This window comes from Filicampus tigris, chromosome 13 (assembly GCF_054856515.1).
Source record: "Filicampus tigris isolate MCC_2025a chromosome 13, RoL_Ftig_1.0, whole genome shotgun sequence".
In the NCBI taxonomy this organism is placed as follows: Eukaryota; Metazoa; Chordata; class Actinopteri; order Syngnathiformes; family Syngnathidae; genus Filicampus; species Filicampus tigris.
Genome location: NC_141229.1, coordinates 2,261,073 through 2,278,278, shown reverse-complemented (window position 1 = coordinate 2,278,278; position 17,206 = coordinate 2,261,073). Strand labels below are relative to the sequence as shown.

Here is a 17,206-nt window from a genome sequence, read left to right as displayed (position 1 = left end):
AAGAGAGAAACGGCAGCCTTTTGTGTTGTTCATTGCAGACATTTGATGGCTGTTGAAGAGACAAAGAAGGGCAAGTGCGCCCACTAGTGGCGGGGCCTTGGTGTTAGCTACAGAGAAACACGTACAGGCGAATCCAGCGGCTGGTTATTATTAAGCAGCGGAAATTCCTTCAAAACCAGGAAGGGAGGGCTGCCGCTGGTCAGTCGGCCTACACAAGAGCGTCTAGACTTGCAGAAGATGATGGAATTCACTACCACGCAATTTGAAAAAAAAAAATAGAGGGTAGAACAGGGATTCCCAACCACGCGGGACATGATCCAATTTCGCTTGATTTATCTGGAAAATATCATTTCATGGCTACAAATCTTTCTTGATCTAGCTATGCCAGAAAGAACACACACACAAATATATATATTAGGGGTGGGAACGATAATCGTTTTTTCGATGCATCGTTCGGCGTATTAAAAAGATCCTGAATCGATCCATAGGTATTAATAATCGATATTTAAAGTTTAAATAAAAAAATAAATAAAAAAACAACAGCACGCGCTAGTGATTAAGTGCGTTTGTACGTCAGGTGTCTGCGCTAGGCTAAGCTAATACGTGACAAGAGGGCGGAACAAGCGAAACCTCATACGAGCGCAGCGAAGTCAAAGTGTGAAATCCAAATCCTTTCTCTTCCTTGAGTTTTTTTGTTGTTAAAAAGGTATCGGTGTTTTGCATAGACTATAAAATGTAAGCCAATGTAGTGATGCATCGGAATCAGAATCACATCGAATCATAGGACTCTGAATCAGAATTGAATCGAATTGTGGGCCTCTGAATTGTAATCGGATCGAATTGTGAGGTACCCATAGATTCCCACCCGTAAAATATATATATATATATATATATATATATATATATATATATTTTTTTTTTAATGCAATTGAACGTGCATCAATTATTCACAGGGACCAGGCCGACCCGAGAATAATGAAGTGGGGTACCCGAAATCCCCCAAATATATAAATAAAATTACACAAACTTTTTAAAAATACTGAGCAAAAAAAATTCACCACGAGTGCCAAACTGCGAGTATGTGGGGGTCCACTGTAAAGCTCTTTTTTCTTTATTCGAAACATTTTTTAAAAAGTTTCTAGAACGGATCAATGGCATGTTAGTGAATTTGAATGGGAAAAATCAATTTGATGTACAAGAGAATTAAGTTGTCAAAAATCAGACGTCCATCATGTTCACGAATGAATTAAAGCAAACCCTCGCGTATTTGTGGTTTGCCATTCGCAGAGCCAACTGTTGGCAGTTGTTTATTTGAACCTGTCCTACCAAATTCACTTCTTGACTGATAACATATTGCTTTGGTGCCATCTGGAGGCACCTTAGTGCAAGTGAGCTGAGGCATGCTGTATGTGCCGACACCCTGGCGGCAAAAGTCAGTTACAAAGCGTTCAGGGGGAGGAGCCAATTAGTCGCTGATTTTGTCTTTTTTGCGATTTTCACTTTTTGCAGCAGGGCTCCGTCCCCATCCCCCGAGAATAGTCGGGCTTCACTGTAAACCCCTAAGTCAAGGGACCGACTTTTCCGTGACATTTTTGCTTGATATTTGCTTCGACGTAAATAACGGTTCGGAAGCTCTGTTCTGGAATCCGTGCGGCCGCCGCCTTCCATCATCTTCCGAGTGTGCTAGCAACCAACAGAACCATGTACCTGTGCTGTGGACCGCTCACAGGGCCTCCGTGCTGTGACACACTACATTTGCCCCGCCGCTGTTTGCAATGAACGGGTTGGTAGAAGGAGGGGGGGGGGAGGGGGGATGGAGGGAGGTGTAAAAGAAAAGAAAAGTTTTCAGTCCAGGCAAATCAAGACAGAAGCCACCGATGACACCCGCGTCCCCCTAAAGTGACGACGAGAGGCGAGCGGCCACAGGAAAAAAAAACAAAAACAACAACATGGCGGCAGGTTCATTCATTCATGTGAAAACCACAACAGCATCAGCATGCTGAGAGACCTTTTCATAATGTTCGGCGCAGGGATACTTCCGAGTAGCAGAAAGCGATTGGCTACCACTGACCTCAACTGAGACAAAACCTGTTGTGTGTGTGTGTTTTTTTTAAAAAAAATCATTTTCTTCCCCAAAAAAATAACATAAAAACAAAAATCAATCTATTGGTACATAATAATACGTAATACAGTATCGTTAGCCTAATAGCATAATTGGCAAAGTCATTTTGGAACGTTTTCGGAAAACAACAAAACAAAATCAAGTTGCTTCAATTTAACTGACGCACCTGGTTGACTGAGAATCTACAAACACAACATTTTACGTCTACATTTTTTTTTTTTTTTAAACTAGTGGTGTCATCAGAGATGACTTTTGCCACCCGGAAGTACATACACGTGACATCATGGTGAGAAGGTCCATTTATCAAGCTCTGCTGCACTAAACAGCAAACATGAGCGGCATTCGCTGGGGTCCAAAGTCAAATGAGGAAGAGTTCCAAGGAAGGCTTACGGGGAAAGATTCTTCGGTCACTTGGAGGTGTGACGTTGGAAGTAAAGGAAGGAAAAAATAAGAGATTGCTGGCTCTCTCTTGCTGGGTGTGCTGCACTAGTCATAAATGCGTGAAAAGTTTGGGAAGCCAGAGGAGAGGAGAGGTGGAGGTGGAGGTGGAGGTGCGGAGGAGGGGTGGAGGAAAGATCTCGGTATGGGAGGAAGGTGAACTTTGTGACTTTCATGGGGTGCAGGTTGATAGCCCCTTTCACACTGCCTAGCTTTTTCTTTGGAGGAACAAAAAATGAACTGAATCCATTTGGGAAGAAGAAAATGTGGAAAAAGTGAAGCCCTCTTCACTTTTAGCGTATTTGAGAATTTTCAGGCAAGCCAGGAGTGGAATACTTTTTTTTTCCTTCATTATAGTCATATAAATTAGGGCTGTCAAAATTAAAGCATTAACTATGGAGATTAATTTTAATTTCATAACGCACTAAAAAAAATTAACTCAGTTAACTCAGTTTTGTTTACTTGCTGTAGCAACTTACGTCTGCTGACTGTGCAGCCAGACTTAGAGGAGAGTCACGGTCGCAAAGATGGAATTTCACATATTTTTATTTTAAAAAGTTGCTTGACGGCTTCTCGGGGAAATCCAAAATAATTTGCACACTTTGCACAGCCAAATTCAAATACCATATTAGTTACCATACGTCTTTGGTGTATCGTTCAACTGTTGTATTTTACAGGAAAAGACTCGTATTCAAGGACCAAAGAAAGCTATTAGAATAGCCTATGTAAAGAAAAATACCTTTATTTGTTTTCCACATGAATTCCAAGATTTTACTCAAGTAAATAACGGTTCCAAGCATCGTAAAAAATTGTAGTTGAAAAATGCGATTAATCGCGATTAATTATGGAACATTTTGCGATTAGTTGAAAAAAATTTAATCGTTTGACAGCACTACTATAAATACATTGAAAATTCACCCTGGAAGCTCATGGATTACAGCAATTGGCGGAAAAGACGAAAACGACACACATTTTCGCTGTCATTCTAATTTGTATTTGCTAGTTTTATAAACGTCAATATGTAGTTTTGGTTTGGTTTTTCCTATTTTATTCCATAAATGTGTTTTTCAATTTTAAAGTTTCAGTTCAGTGTGAAAGTCACAGCTGAGTCGATTGTCGATCTTCTGCTATAGTTCTGATTCTACAATTTCCGGTAAACTGTGCGTGAAAGGGGCTAATTGAATGCTGGCGGCGGAGGTCCCGGTGGGGTTGAAGAGGAACAGGAGGGGGGAGGCGTATACGTTACCGATCGGCGCCGACTCGGAGTGCTCCTCCCCGAGGCGGGACTGAGCGACCCGGATCCCGTGTCCAAATCATCCGCAGACGACCAAGATGACAGATCCTGTGGAAACACAAGGTGGACACGGTCAAAGTTCAGTCCGGACAAAAGCGAGAATGAGGCAAAAAAAAAAAATGTGCAAACCAAAAAAGAAAATAAAAATAAGGTAATTTCTAAAACATGAGAGCTTACTAAATAAATATCAGATGTAACAAAAATATTTAAAAGATAAAAAAATGTTAGATGGAAAAAATTGACAAAAAAATATAGCATTCAATTAAAAATTTCACAACAGAAAATGAAAAAAAAAATACAATTGAGAAAATACAAAAACAGGACAAAATATTTCTTAAAAACTATACAAATACTAAAACCAAATATACTGAATGTTTAAAAAAATGACATGCAAAATACCAAAATATTAGGGGAAAAATACACAAATGGACACAAAAATGTTAGAATGAAAATGATAAAATACATTCGGCCATAGCGAGTCTGCTATGTATTGAAAAGAAGAAAGTAGTCATTTGTATTTTTACGAGCTGCGAAGGGCAGGCGTCCATCATAGGCGCATCTTTGGGGCTCGTGGCGAAGATTTGGTGTACCTGCTGACTGCTGGTCATGTCCAGGATCCTGGCCAGCTCCCTCAGGTCTCGGGTGACCTCCTTGAGCAGCAGCTTGAGGCGGTTGCCGATGACGTGGACCTTCTCCTTGGCCTCCAGGCAGTCGCCGCTCCGCGAGTTGACCAGCAACTGCAGCGCCATGTCCTGCAGCGAGGCCACCTTCCGCTGAGAGTCCAGCAGCTCCTGGCGGATTTGCTGCAACCGCCAGTCACCACTCTGATTACACTTCAGTGTGGCCCAGGCCGAGGATGGACACAGGAAGTCTGCCATTTTGGCATCAGTAGCGCGACTCTACAATATATTTTTGAATATTCAGCCCCCAAAGCCAATTCCCCTTAGAAGCCAAACGAATGAAAGTTGGCAGACATATTTATCGCGAGGAGACCCGCAAAAAAAGACCAAAGAACCCATGACCAAAAAGACACAGGAAGTCTTCCACTGTGAGTTCAAGCACGCATTTTGGCTTGGGAGTGGATTCTACTACCCGCCGGTCTATGTCTAAAAAAAGATTTTAAAAATCAGCTCCAAAAGCAAGTTTCTCTTCTCATGCGAGAGCCACAAAAAAGGCTCCAAAACACATTCATGTAAGAACACAGGGAGTCTTCCACTTTGGTTTGAAGCGGCCATCTTGGCTAGGGACCATACTCTATTTTTAATTTAGCCCCTGATGCCAGCTTCCCTTAGCAGCATGAAATCTGGCAGACATGTCTAAAATGAGTAGTGTGACATAAAAGTCTAAAAAAAAAAAATTTGATCTTAATGCCAATTTGTATTAGAATCCTGAAATTTTGCAGTACGTCTATCATGAGTGGACCCACAAAAAATTGTCAAGAACACACGACTGAAAAGACACAGGAAGTTTTCCACTTTGGTGTGAAGTGGCCATTTTGGCTCAGAGCATCCTTGAGAATTAAAAAAAACATAAGGCCAGTTTGATTTAGAAACGTGAAATTTGGCAGACCTGTCTATCATGAGTAGACCCACAAAAAAAGTCATGCCTAAAATAGCAAGTAATCCAACTTAATTTCTTTGCTCTGAAGTAAAGGAATTCCTATCAAGAAGCCAAGATGACTGGATTTTCGTACCGTGAGTGCTTTGTGGTGCTCTTGCAGAGTGTCGCTGTCCTGGATGGGGTCGATGGGCACCACTTCGTTGCGCCTGCGGTCAATATTTTCCAACCACAGCAGCAGGCCATGGCTCATCTCGTGGAAGTCCTGTTTGTGGGATCGGCAGAGGTGGGAAATGAAGTACAAATACTGTACGGCATCTTTGCTTGAATACTTATTTTTCTGATGACTTTAACTTAAAAAAAAAAATCAATAAAATCTGTAAATGTCAATGCTAAACTAATAAGGTTTATACTGTGTTATAATTGCATATAGATTCCATAAGATGGTGGAAAAGGACAACATTTTTCTAAATAAAGCTCCTCATCTCACTTGAACTGAGAAATATATCAGTGAAAAACGGAACATAGGTAGCAACATAATTTTACAATTACTTTAAACAGATTTAACCGACATATAAGTATTGGTACTTTTAGTTACTGTTGCACCTGTGAAGATGATGATGGACATATTGGCCAGTTTGCGGGCACCCACCTGACACTGCATGAGGGCTCCCTGGAGTGAGGACCTCCACTCGTCCAAGGAGGCGGCCAGCTTGTCCCAGAGGTTGTTCATGTCCTTGAGTTTGGCCTGCAGCTCCTTGGACTCGTCCGTGTCCGAGTGCACAAAGTCGCTGCTGCACAGGTTGATGGAGAGCACGATGCCCTTGCGCTTGTCCCAAGCCCTCTGCAGCTCCTGGACACACAAGCGGACCCGTTTAAAGGCAACCCGGCAGGAGAAGTCATTGTCACCTTCTGCTTCCGCAAAGCTTGAATGGAGGCAACTGGACTCTTTCATCATGAATCCAAAAGTCTGCCTACTGTTAACACTTGAATCAAAATCTAGTCTTCACTTAACAATACATTCTTAAAGGCAGTCTTTTTTACTTGACATATTTAACTACAGTATTCGTGTTGTAATGGCAAACTCAAAATTTAGAATGTATATTAATTAGGGCTGTCAAAATTAAAGCATTAACTATGGAGATTAATTTGAATTTCACAACGCACTAAAAACATTAACTCACTTAACTCAGTTTTATTTACTTCCTGTAGCAGCTGACCTCTGCTCACTGTGCAGCCAAACTTAGAGGAGAGTCACTGTCGCAAAGACGGTCTTTCACGTAGTTTTAATTTTAAAAAGTTGCTTGACGGCTCATTGGAGAAATGCAAAATAATTTGCACACTTCACAAAGCCAAATTCAAACACCATATTAGTCGCACGTCTTTGGTGTATCGTTCAACTGTTGTATTTTACTGGAAAATAATTTGTATTCTAGGATCAAAGAAAGCTATTAGAACAGTCTTTGAACCGAAATGTACTTTTGTTTTTTTTCCACATTAATTCCAAGATTTTACTCAAGTAAATAACAAGTCCAAGCTTCGTAAAACATTGTAGTTGAAAAATAAGATTAATCGCGATTAATTTGAGAAAATTTTGCGATTAATTCGTTAAAAAATTGTAATCGTTTGACAGCACTAACAATAATATAACGTTTAAATTTGTTGAGTGCCTTTACTAAGTGCTCTGGTGTTTGGAATCAGGCGTCCTCCTGCATTTTATTATTTGTTCAGTCCGGCATAACACCTTGAGCTTCTTGATGCGGAACTCGATGGTCTGGATGTCGGTGCTGAGGTCCAGCCTCCGCTGCTGCTCCAGCTCATCGCCCGCCTCCCGGAGCCACGTCCAGATGTTGTTGAGATCCGAGTTGAGCTGCTGCCACTGCTGCTGGTTCTGCTTGCTGCGAATCTCCTTGCTCAGGTCCTGAGCCTGCAGGAGCTCCCAGCGCTCGATCACGCCTGCAAAACAACCCGCCAAAGTCATCAGGGGATGGATGTTGTTAATATTTGTCAACCGTGGGCTTGTAACGACCTCTGAGACTCTTTTGCGATTAAGGGATGAAGAAATAAATAAAGCCGACTTGCATCGGTCGAACCAATGCGAACTTTTTTAGGGCGAGTCTGATATTTGGCAGAAAAAAAATTTCCAATAGCTGATTAATCGGCCGATTATTTTTAAAAAAATATATATCATGACTAAAATCAATTATTTTTGGGTACATACAACAACAAAAGATATGAATTACAAGCCCAACATTTAAATGTTTTACAACACTTTGCCCTAACTTTGCTTTTATAATACAAATGTCTTGAAAAGAAAACGCAGCTTTTTAGCCGTAAACAGGCATTTCATGTGACTCGAGTACCCCGTCGCTGCTATTCGGTGCGAAAAAGGGCAGGTCTCGGAATGCAGCAAGTGAGCGGTGCGGCTCACCAGATGTTTGGGACTCGGAGCTGCTGGGATTGGCCAGGCCGGACGCCGTGTCCTCTTCCTCTTTTAGCTCGTAGCCCATCCTCTTGACTGTGTCGATGTTGCCGCGACACTCACCCAGCAGTCGCATCTGCAGCACGCGCAAGAAAGAGCCGCGACTACTCAGTAAGTGATGACGATTCTCAGGAATATGTTGATTTAACACGGCACAAAACACAAATACACAATATAAGTATATAATGTCAACATAAAAAAAAAAATACAAATGCTACAACGAAGTATAAATCATTTTTTAAAATATATTACGTTATTATTATTGTATTTGGAGAAAACTGTATCCTAATTTGTTACGATAAATTGATTACTGTATGTACAATGACTTGCTATATTTCAAAATAATCATAAAAATATATAATAGAACAAAATATTTCATTATATTATTATTCTTTTGCATTATATCAATTATGTATTATTTAAGTAAAAAAATAAAGGTATTATACAATATTTTTTAATTATATGCAACTATGTGGTACGTATTTTATGAGTAAATACTAATATAATTTGTATATAATACATTATTACGCATATTTTATTCCACAGAATCATCAAATAAAACAAATAGCTAACAAATAAATGTTTTATATTTATTTAATATTTGGTGTTTATAATAATATAAAGAAATAGAATGGCAACATCGTTAGCATTATAGCAAACATTTTGCTGCGCTGTTTCATTAAACACAGAATAAAATTAATACAAATAATACGTTAAAAAAAACACACACACACACACACACACACAAACAATCAATTAAGGCAAAATGATTAAAAATGAACCAAAGAACTCTAATCAACTCAAGCATACATATCCCATGTAGGAGGCATCCAGGTCGACGGCGGCGTGCGTGCGGCTGCGGCTGCCGTCGGCGAGCGGCGGCTGAACGTGCGGCGGGTCAGCTGAGGCCGCTTCCCCTGCGGACACAAGGTGTTCACACACACACACACACTGCTCGTCATCGCGCCAACACCCAGAGTACGCGGGCTGTTTGCGTGTGAAAAAGGTCCACGGTCAAAGGCCCCGTCCAGACAGCCACACGGCAGAGGTGACGCAAGTAGAAAAGTGTGGGCGGAAGCCTGTGCAAAGATCACCTGATGCTAACCTGCCACCCCCTTCGCCCAAAAGAAGAGGAAACACAACATGCAAAGAGCTTTCATAGACCTTTTCATCGTCATCGTGAACAACATGTGCCAAGGCACTTCCGGGTGGCAGAAATGTGACCGACTACCGCTGACTTGAACCGAAATTGTTGGCGAGGAGGAGAAATCCAGCGGAGGTCGTCACAAGTCGCGGAGAGAAAAAGCGCAAGATTGTCTGGAGGTGGCGTGGCCTCTTCTAAAGGGACGGACCGGGAACCAAACCATCGTCTGGTTTGTGGAACACATTCCCTCACAGCTTTGAATAAAATGTTTGCAAAACGGCGCCTGCTAAGCTAACGCCGGCGCTTTGGCGCGCTATCCATTTCAACGTCTGAATGGTGCTAGTGTGCTATTAATCAGAGCAACAGAAAAGTCAATTCAGTGATCACGTCTGAATTGCCACCACGTCTCTTTTCAAAATCAACTCACCCGTTGACATTTCAATTACGGCGGCTGGTCAAATGACATACAAGTGTTTGTTGACTATGACAACGCTTGAGCCTTTGCCACCCGTGACTTCCTGGTGAAAAGGTCTATAGCCACACACAGCGCAAAGCAAAGTGAGAAAGAAGAGGCTGGGCTCGGCTCCATTTCTGTTAGGTCACAGTTTTTTTCCTCAATTGAGGGGGACCAAAAGAAATGGAATGGAACCCTCTGTGTTAGAGAAGTGTTGCTACCGGCTAGCAAAAAGTGGAAATGAACACAAATCCAAACGCGGTGAAAGCTCTACGGCCACAGGTGCCACTGAGTGTGTTATTCCCGGAGGCATGCTAGGTTCGTTAGCACGTTGCCTACCAGCGGAGCACCTCAGTGTTTTCTCGGTTAGTTTAACAAAGGCCTCCGGGTTCTCTGGGATCACTAGATCTGGAAGACACATTTGTGAAGCACACACACATTCAGCACTGGCCACTTTTACACATTTGACCATCCCGCCATTTTGGGGCGTGTGGAAGTACAACACTGTGAGGGCTCATTGAAACGCCACCACGCTGTCATCTGCTGTCTGAATCCTCGAACGGACAATGCCAAACGTATCATATGTGATACTTGACTTTTTGAGGCCTCTACATCATCAGTGTGATTTTTTTTTGGGGGTGGGTGTTGAAAAGCCAGATGTATACTATGTAGTGCGCTGTACAAATAATCCACTAGAGGGCAGTCATTTATTCACCAGACGTCATTCCAGTGAAGCTGCAAGATGGCCGAGATGAATGAATGAGGCACAGGTGATAATGAAAAAAAAAAATGTGGGAAATAAACTGCGTTCTGCTGGGTGTAAAAACATGGAACTCAAAGGACAAAAATATTAAGTGAAATTGTAGCCCAAAAAAAGGAGCTAAAATAATTCCAGGCTTCTGCTAGAACACAAAAACAATGTTAGGGAAAAGCCAACTGGAACAACTGAACTCTATTTGGGATTAATCAGAGAGCACAGGTGTCAAAGTCCGGTCCTCGAGGGACTGCATTCTGCTTGTTTTGGACCAGAGGTCCTCAAGAGCCCCTATCCAGCCCGTTTTAGATGTCTCCCTCCTCCAACGCACCTGATTCAAATGATCATAAGTAAGCTCTGCGAAACCTGATAATGATCCTGATCATTTGAAACAAGTGTTTTGGAGGAGGGAAACATCGAAAACTGGCTGGATCGGGGCTCTCGAGCACCCCAAATAAAACTTGACGATAAACTTAAAGAACACTTTTCAATCGTTTACTCTGCTGAGATGGGCAAGGAATTGGAGTAAGCCCACCGTGAGATCTACGTAACGTTCTACGTGACTACGCAATGACATCATCACACACTGGCAAAGTCATTTTGCCAACTTTGAGCAACAAATAAGCATCAGCAGGCAAGTGGTTGACAACATGGGTGTCGAGCACCGACCTGACAAGGCGGAGGCAGCCGGCTGCAGGAAGTCTCCCTCCTCGCTCTGCTGCTCCCTGAGGGCCCGACTGGCGCTCTCCAGTCCGCGGCTCAGGTCGTAGTCGTGGTCCCACTCCAGCGGGATGGAGTCCACGCTGGCCGGCGTGTCCCGGCCCGAGCGCTCGGTGCGCAGCTGCGCCGCCAGCGAGGCCGCCGAGCGTCCCGAGGAGGGCAGCGGCGACAGGAAGCCGTCGCCCAGGCGCTCGCTCCACGGCGGCAGCCCCGACAGGTCGCCCGACAGGTCGGCGGGCTCGTCCAGCTCCAGCTCGCGGTCCGAGAGGGACGCTTCGGCGTCGTCCTCGGCCAGCTGAAGGAAAATTAATCAGATCGAGTGAGCCCGTGAGGACAATTAATAAAAATACAGCATAAAATGTTTTCTGCTGGCTTCATTTTTGTTATTTTCCTGTTTAGAATAAATATTTTTACATTATTTTGGAATTTGTAAATGCCCCCCTCTAAGACATGAATGAATTTCATTTTCTTACTTTGCCATGTATTCACAAAAAAAAAAGACAAAATTTAGAAAAGTAGGAGAAATGGTCTTGGCTTCCATTTTATTTCTATTCATTTAAAAATGTTAAAATAAAATTGACAAAAAAGAAATAGGAGAAAAATGTCAGGTTTTTTTTAATGTCCTTTACATTGTGTTTGTAATTTGCTAATTGCATCTTCAGAAGTATTTCAGAGTTCTTTTCACATTTCTGGGAATTCAGCAAATATTTACAAACAAATTATGAAACTAGTTATCTAAAGAATAGAGTAAATCTGCTCATGCTCTTTTCTTCCGCTTTATTTTAAATTATTTTCTTATATTTGTAAAACATTTTTATGTTGCGCTTCAAAAGCCCCCTCAAAAACATTTATGAATTGTATTTTCTATAGTTCAGGAGTTTATTACTTATTTATCTATCCATCTATCTATTCATCTCTGTCTCTGGACAGATGTGTTTTAGGTCTTACGGGTAGCCGGATGAGCTTCTTGTAGTATCGCTCAACCCGTCCGAAGACCTCCTGGCAGTAGCGCTGCAGCTCCTCCAGCTCCTCCTCGATGACGGCGGCGTCCAGCGGCTCGCTCTTCTCGATCAGCGCCTCGCCCTGGTGGAAGATGCCCTCGATCTTGGCCGTGGTCAGCGAGATCTCCTGCTGGAATGACTGCGGGACCGTAAAAAAAAATAGAAAAATAAAAAATAAAGCGTGTGTGTGGAAAACGTGACACGCTGTATTTTTTCCTGTTCAGTATTTCATTTCATTCTAGTTGAAACAAACGATTTGTTACAACCACCTGGCACCTCCTCATTTATCAACCTAAGCGAACACGGTGGTTAGCGTGGCGTTGCAGCCTTTCCCTCACCCTGAGCTGTTTGATCTTGGCCTGGATGTCGCACTCGGAGAAGTGCTCGATGTTGGTGAGCTGCAGGTCCATCTCGGTCAGCCACACCAGGATGCCGTCCCTCGCCGTCTCAAACTCCTCCCTCTGACTGATGAAGTGCTGCAAAGGTGGGGAAAACGCACCCGGTCAGAATACAAACTAAAAAACACACACAGTTGCAAGGAAAAGTAGCTAAGCCCTTTGGAATGACTCCGGACCGCTTCGCTAACTCAGGGCCTGGACGCAAATCCAGACGTTCATTTCTTTCACACTGTTCCCGAGATGACGATTTCATGAGCACTTGACGCAGACCTGTGGGTCATTTCAAAGGGTTTGCATCCTTTTCCTTGCAAGACACGTGACAGTGGCGACCTTGAGCCGGCGGAGGATGGCCGCCACCCTCTTCTGCAGGTTGTCCCAGCGCTGGTTGGCGCTGTGGGCCATCTCCTTGAGGCCACTGCAAGCGTCCGTGCGGTTTTCTCGGGCCAAGCGGCGGTACTGCTTGTTGAGCAATTCCAGCTGCGTCAGGCTTTCGTGGACCTGCCGCTGGAAAGTCTGCGGGCACGTGGCAGCATAAACCTCAAACGTCTTCTCCTGAAAGTCACTTTACAGGAGGATATGCTGCGGCGTATTTTTGTCTCGGACAAATCAGGATTTCATCGGGTAATATTTTCACTTTACTCCCCTTAAAGGAGTACTTTTCTCATAAAATTGCTACTTTATCCTTGTACAACAAAAATAAAATATTTATTATTCTTGTAATACAGTATATCAAGTTTATTCTCTGAAATGTTTACTTTTTTCCTCATAAAACACTGACCTGGTAAAATTTTGCTCCTGTAAAATCGATGACAATATTCTTCATGATTATATGCTGTTGCTTTTTTCTTTACTCTCATGAGATTTTTATCCTGAGAAATGTTTCTCTCAGAAATTATTTCATCCTTGTAAAAAGATATTTTCGTTGTCATTATATTTTTTCATTTTTCTGAAACTGAACCTTTATGCTTGCACAATGACCTCCTTTCCCCCCCTCAAAATTGTTTTGTTTTTATAAAATTAGGACTTCAATCTCATAAAAAAATTGTGTTTTTAATTTTTCCTCTGCTTTAAGTTTTTCCTTTTTTTAACACCTTGTAAAAAACTGTGCGCCCCCCATAATAGCAACTACTTTTTTCCTTGTAAAATTTGGACTTTATTCTTGTAATTTCAAACTTTTGTTTCCTGAAACTAAGATGTTTTGGTTTTCTAAAAAAAATATTTACTCTTTCTCATAAAATCCTAACAGTGATTCTTGTAATTGTTTCACATTACTGAAACTAGGACTTTTTTCCTTCCCATAAATTATGACATTGTAATAAATTGCGCACCTCAAATTTCTTGAGTTCCTCCTTGGCTTCGGTGTACAAAACACCAGAGGAGTTGGGCAGCGCGGCCGTCTTCTCGGAAGCGGCCAGCCATTCCTCAAAGCGGGTAAAGTCCTCCAGAAATTTCTGCCACAAACGCCACGTTTCCTCAATCCTGTAAGCCGACATGTTTGGTAAAATATCACAGGCGGGGGGGACTCCAGTCACATGATCCGGCTGGAGGCCGAAAGGGGAAAAAGCGAATGGTGACATGCAAGGTTTGCAAGTCAAAGACAAGGCCCTACTTGAGCCTCCTTTCCATGGAGGAGGCGCAGATGCTCCTCCATCGGCGGTCCAGACTGCGCGTGGCCTGCTGGATGGAGTCGCACTCGGCGTCGGTGGCGCAGGCGTCGCAGTCGTGCAGCAGAACCTCGCACAGGTTCAGCACCGACGCCACGCCGGTGCTGTGCTTCTCGATGTCGCTCTGAAGCTCCTTTTAAAACACACGTTCTGTCATGTTCACACTGTACTTAAACAAAGGTACGGATCAATTCACAGATTTTTTTTTTTTGTTTTTTTCCTTGGAACACATCCTTGGTTATTCACTGAAAAGTAACAGTAGTGCTTTGGCGCCATCCTGCCGTATCAATGAAGCAATCTGAAAGTGAGTTGAGAGTAAACCTGAAAAACGAATACTCAAGTAAAGAAGACATACCGGAAAAAATGTAGTGTAATAACGTATTTGTACTTTGTAACTTCCCACCACTGTGTTGCGATGATTTAAAATGGATTCCCCGGGCTAAAATGGAGCGTCACCTGCTGTAGGTTGAGCTTCCGCTGAATGTCTTGGAAGTCACAGGAGTCGTAAACGATGGGCTGGGATAGCTCGGTCTCGATGTGGGCCAGCCAGGTACGCAGGCTGCTCATGTTCTTGTCCAGCTGCTGCACGGCCACCAGGGTTTCCCTCAGCTTCTTCACCCTGCCGACAACAGTGTTTACAGATTGAAAATAGAGCTGGAGAAGGCGATCACCACGTCAGTCACGCCGGGCTTTGCTGAAAACACAATGATCAATTATATGCTAAAATAGCAATGACCCAATATCCAAATGCTGGGGAGGTTTTGACCAAAGGTATGTGCTTCCAATCTGCAAATTAAGTCTGAAAACATTTGGCTTGTACACCGAATTGCGGTACAGCTACAATTGTCATTCGCAGTTTTTATGAGCCAAGGGGAAATTCCATTCAAATTGTAAATTGGATTTGGCTATATTGCCAGCGCTTCGCGGAGATGAACGCGTCTAGTCCGACTCTTTACCTGGCTCCAATTAGGTCCAGGAGGTGCTGCCAGCGGTCGTTGACTTTGGTGAGCTTGTGCCGGATTTCGACAGCCTTGCTCGGGTGGCTGGCCCGGGCCAGGCGCTCTCCCAACTGGTGGAGGTGCACCTTGTTCTCCTCGGCCACGGAGATCTCCTCCTGGTAGTCCTGCCACACCACCCATGTTAAATGCAACAATTTTGTACTTTTAGACAAGTGCCAACAGGAGTTTGAGATTTAAAAAAAAAAAAAGTTTATAATTGAAATAACTCTGATGCAAATAAAATGCCCTAAACAAACAGATAGAATGCACCCAACTTACTCAACTCAAAATTATTTATACAGCAACAACCATATCAGCATTACAGGTGATGTACATAAAGTAAAAATCTGACATAAAAAGTTTTTATGTCTTTGTTTTCATGAAAAACATTATTATTATTGATTAAAACATACTAAAAACAAAGACAACAATTAAGATGCAACCCAGAGGCAACACCTGCAATGAAAACATCAGGGGCTCCAAAATTGAACCTTGTGGAACACCATACGACAGTGGGGCAGAGTGAGACTCAGAGCGACCAAGGCTAACACAAAAAGTCCTGCCTGCCAAATAGAACTTAGAACAACTTTGAACTAACTTCAAAGATAGTTTTCCTTTTTTTTCCGCAGACTTTTGTCTTCAAGTTGTTAAGGCTTCAAACGGAAAGATTGTGAGGCTCACAAAAACGTGCGCTTCTTACCTTCCGCAGCCGCTCGATCATCTCCTCGATGCTTAAGTCCCCGTTTTGCGACACTTTGCTCTCCATGCCGGTGAGCCACTCGCACAGCTCCTTGTACTTGTCACTAAAAAGGCTCCACTCGTTCAGCTTGTCGGCCACCTGCTGCCCACGCAGGGAAAGCTGCAAATACACAAAGACATCGGCAACGTCCAGCAACGTGCAGTACATCAAATGCAAGGGGTAAGAGTGGGACTCGGTGGTTTTGTGTGTTTCCTGTCTCTCTGTTGTGTAGCACAAACAGGATGCCATGCACAAGGTTTCAGTGCGGTCGCTTCAGCAACATTGCGAAAGGAAATAGACAGGGTATCTACAACATCTCCTTACACCCAAAACAATATATGATAAAAGTCAAGTCGGGTCACTGCTCTGCTTGACGTGCTTCTTTTCACCAAAACGCTTTTTGGTCAGAAACGGGTGTTTTTGGTCTAACCAACTGGAGTCTAATCAACTGCTGATTACTGCAGAACAACTACAATTATGACAGGGACAAAAGTGGTGCGGGTGCATCCGTCACCTGGTGGCAGATTTCCTCCCACATGCGATGCAGCAGCTCGATGCGCTCCTGCAGCACACACAGGTCTTCGGCGCTGATGTAGCACGACAGCGATTCCCTCAGGACGGTCAGGTGGGCCAGATCTCCGGTCCAGCCTTCGATGGCGCCCTCCAAATCCTAAAAAAAAAAAAAAAAAAAAAAAAAGTGGAGCCAACCGTGTGACATAAGTCCGAAGATGGAAAAGGGACAGTATCCGGTGTACCTTGCAGCGCATCTGCTGTGCTTGCAGGTCGTCGTGGTGATCGAGAAGAGGCTGAGAGAGTTGACGTTTTAAGGCCCGAAGCTTCTCTAGCGATGCACCGATGCCTTTGTCACATCGGTCCCAGTCCTGTTACGACACAAAGCAAGGAACGAGCTCATTGTATTTTAACTCCATTTTCCAATGGCCAAAGAGGGGTCGTCGATCACATTGCAGGGCGTACGTAGAAACATTAAATCATTTATTCCCAAGATAAAAATCAATTGTTCTGAGGAGACAAAATAACACTAGCGTCTCACTAAAGCTCAAATGACTGATGAATAGAAAGTAAAACTGCTATAGTGGGTCTGAATATTATTACATTTTTGTGAAGTGTTTTATTTCTGATATTCTAAGTTTAAATACTTGTTTTAAAGGGCACTTACTCAAATGAGCTCCATTTTTTGTGGTAAAAGTTAAGTGTTGTGCAAAACAAAGGCAGATTCATTATTTTTGGTATATTACTTATTTTCAAGGCAACATATTGTTTTTTTTATGTTTAATCTGACCTAAAAAGAAGAAAATGGAATTAAATATGTTGAAACTTTGGAGACTTCTACTTTTGGTGAATTCAAGACATATGAGCGAGGGACGACTCATGGTATGACAAAAAGGGTTCGAGGTACACAAGACCAAAACGTTTGGAGCCA

The 17,206-nt window shown here is 42.9% G+C and overlaps 1 protein-coding gene across 7 annotated transcripts in view; it reads right to left on the bottom strand.

Moving 5' to 3' along the window:
- Window positions 1–17,206, bottom strand: part of syne1b (spectrin repeat containing, nuclear envelope 1b) — a 106,089-nt gene that overhangs the window by 3,542 nt on the left and 85,341 nt on the right. For 6 of the 7 annotated variants that reach the window (XM_086049667.1, XM_086049666.1, XM_086049672.1 and 3 more), the window contains 20 exons: window positions 16,521–16,646; window positions 16,280–16,435; window positions 15,727–15,885; window positions 14,985–15,151; window positions 14,485–14,647; window positions 13,974–14,161; window positions 13,693–13,843; window positions 12,695–12,877; window positions 12,305–12,442; window positions 11,914–12,105; window positions 10,915–11,260; window positions 9,831–9,899; window positions 8,704–8,810; window positions 7,843–7,969; window positions 7,156–7,367; window positions 6,064–6,264; window positions 5,548–5,676; window positions 4,445–4,657; window positions 3,807–3,902; window positions 1,708–1,766 (listed from right to left, as the gene is read on the bottom strand). In XM_086049667.1, coding sequence (XP_085905793.1) covers window positions 1,708–1,766; window positions 3,807–3,902; window positions 4,445–4,657; window positions 5,548–5,676; window positions 6,064–6,264; window positions 7,156–7,367; window positions 7,843–7,969; window positions 8,704–8,810; window positions 9,831–9,899; window positions 10,915–11,260; window positions 11,914–12,105; window positions 12,305–12,442; window positions 12,695–12,877; window positions 13,693–13,843; window positions 13,974–14,161; window positions 14,485–14,647; window positions 14,985–15,151; window positions 15,727–15,885; window positions 16,280–16,435; window positions 16,521–16,646 — 3,182 coding nt within the window. The remainder of the gene's footprint in view (window positions 1–1,707; window positions 1,767–3,806; window positions 3,903–4,444; window positions 4,658–5,547; window positions 5,677–6,063; window positions 6,265–7,155; window positions 7,368–7,842; window positions 7,970–8,703; window positions 8,811–9,830; window positions 9,900–10,914; window positions 11,261–11,913; window positions 12,106–12,304; window positions 12,443–12,694; window positions 12,878–13,692; window positions 13,844–13,973; window positions 14,162–14,484; window positions 14,648–14,984; window positions 15,152–15,726; window positions 15,886–16,279; window positions 16,436–16,520; window positions 16,647–17,206) is intronic. The other variant, XM_086049669.1, reaches the window with a different exon arrangement.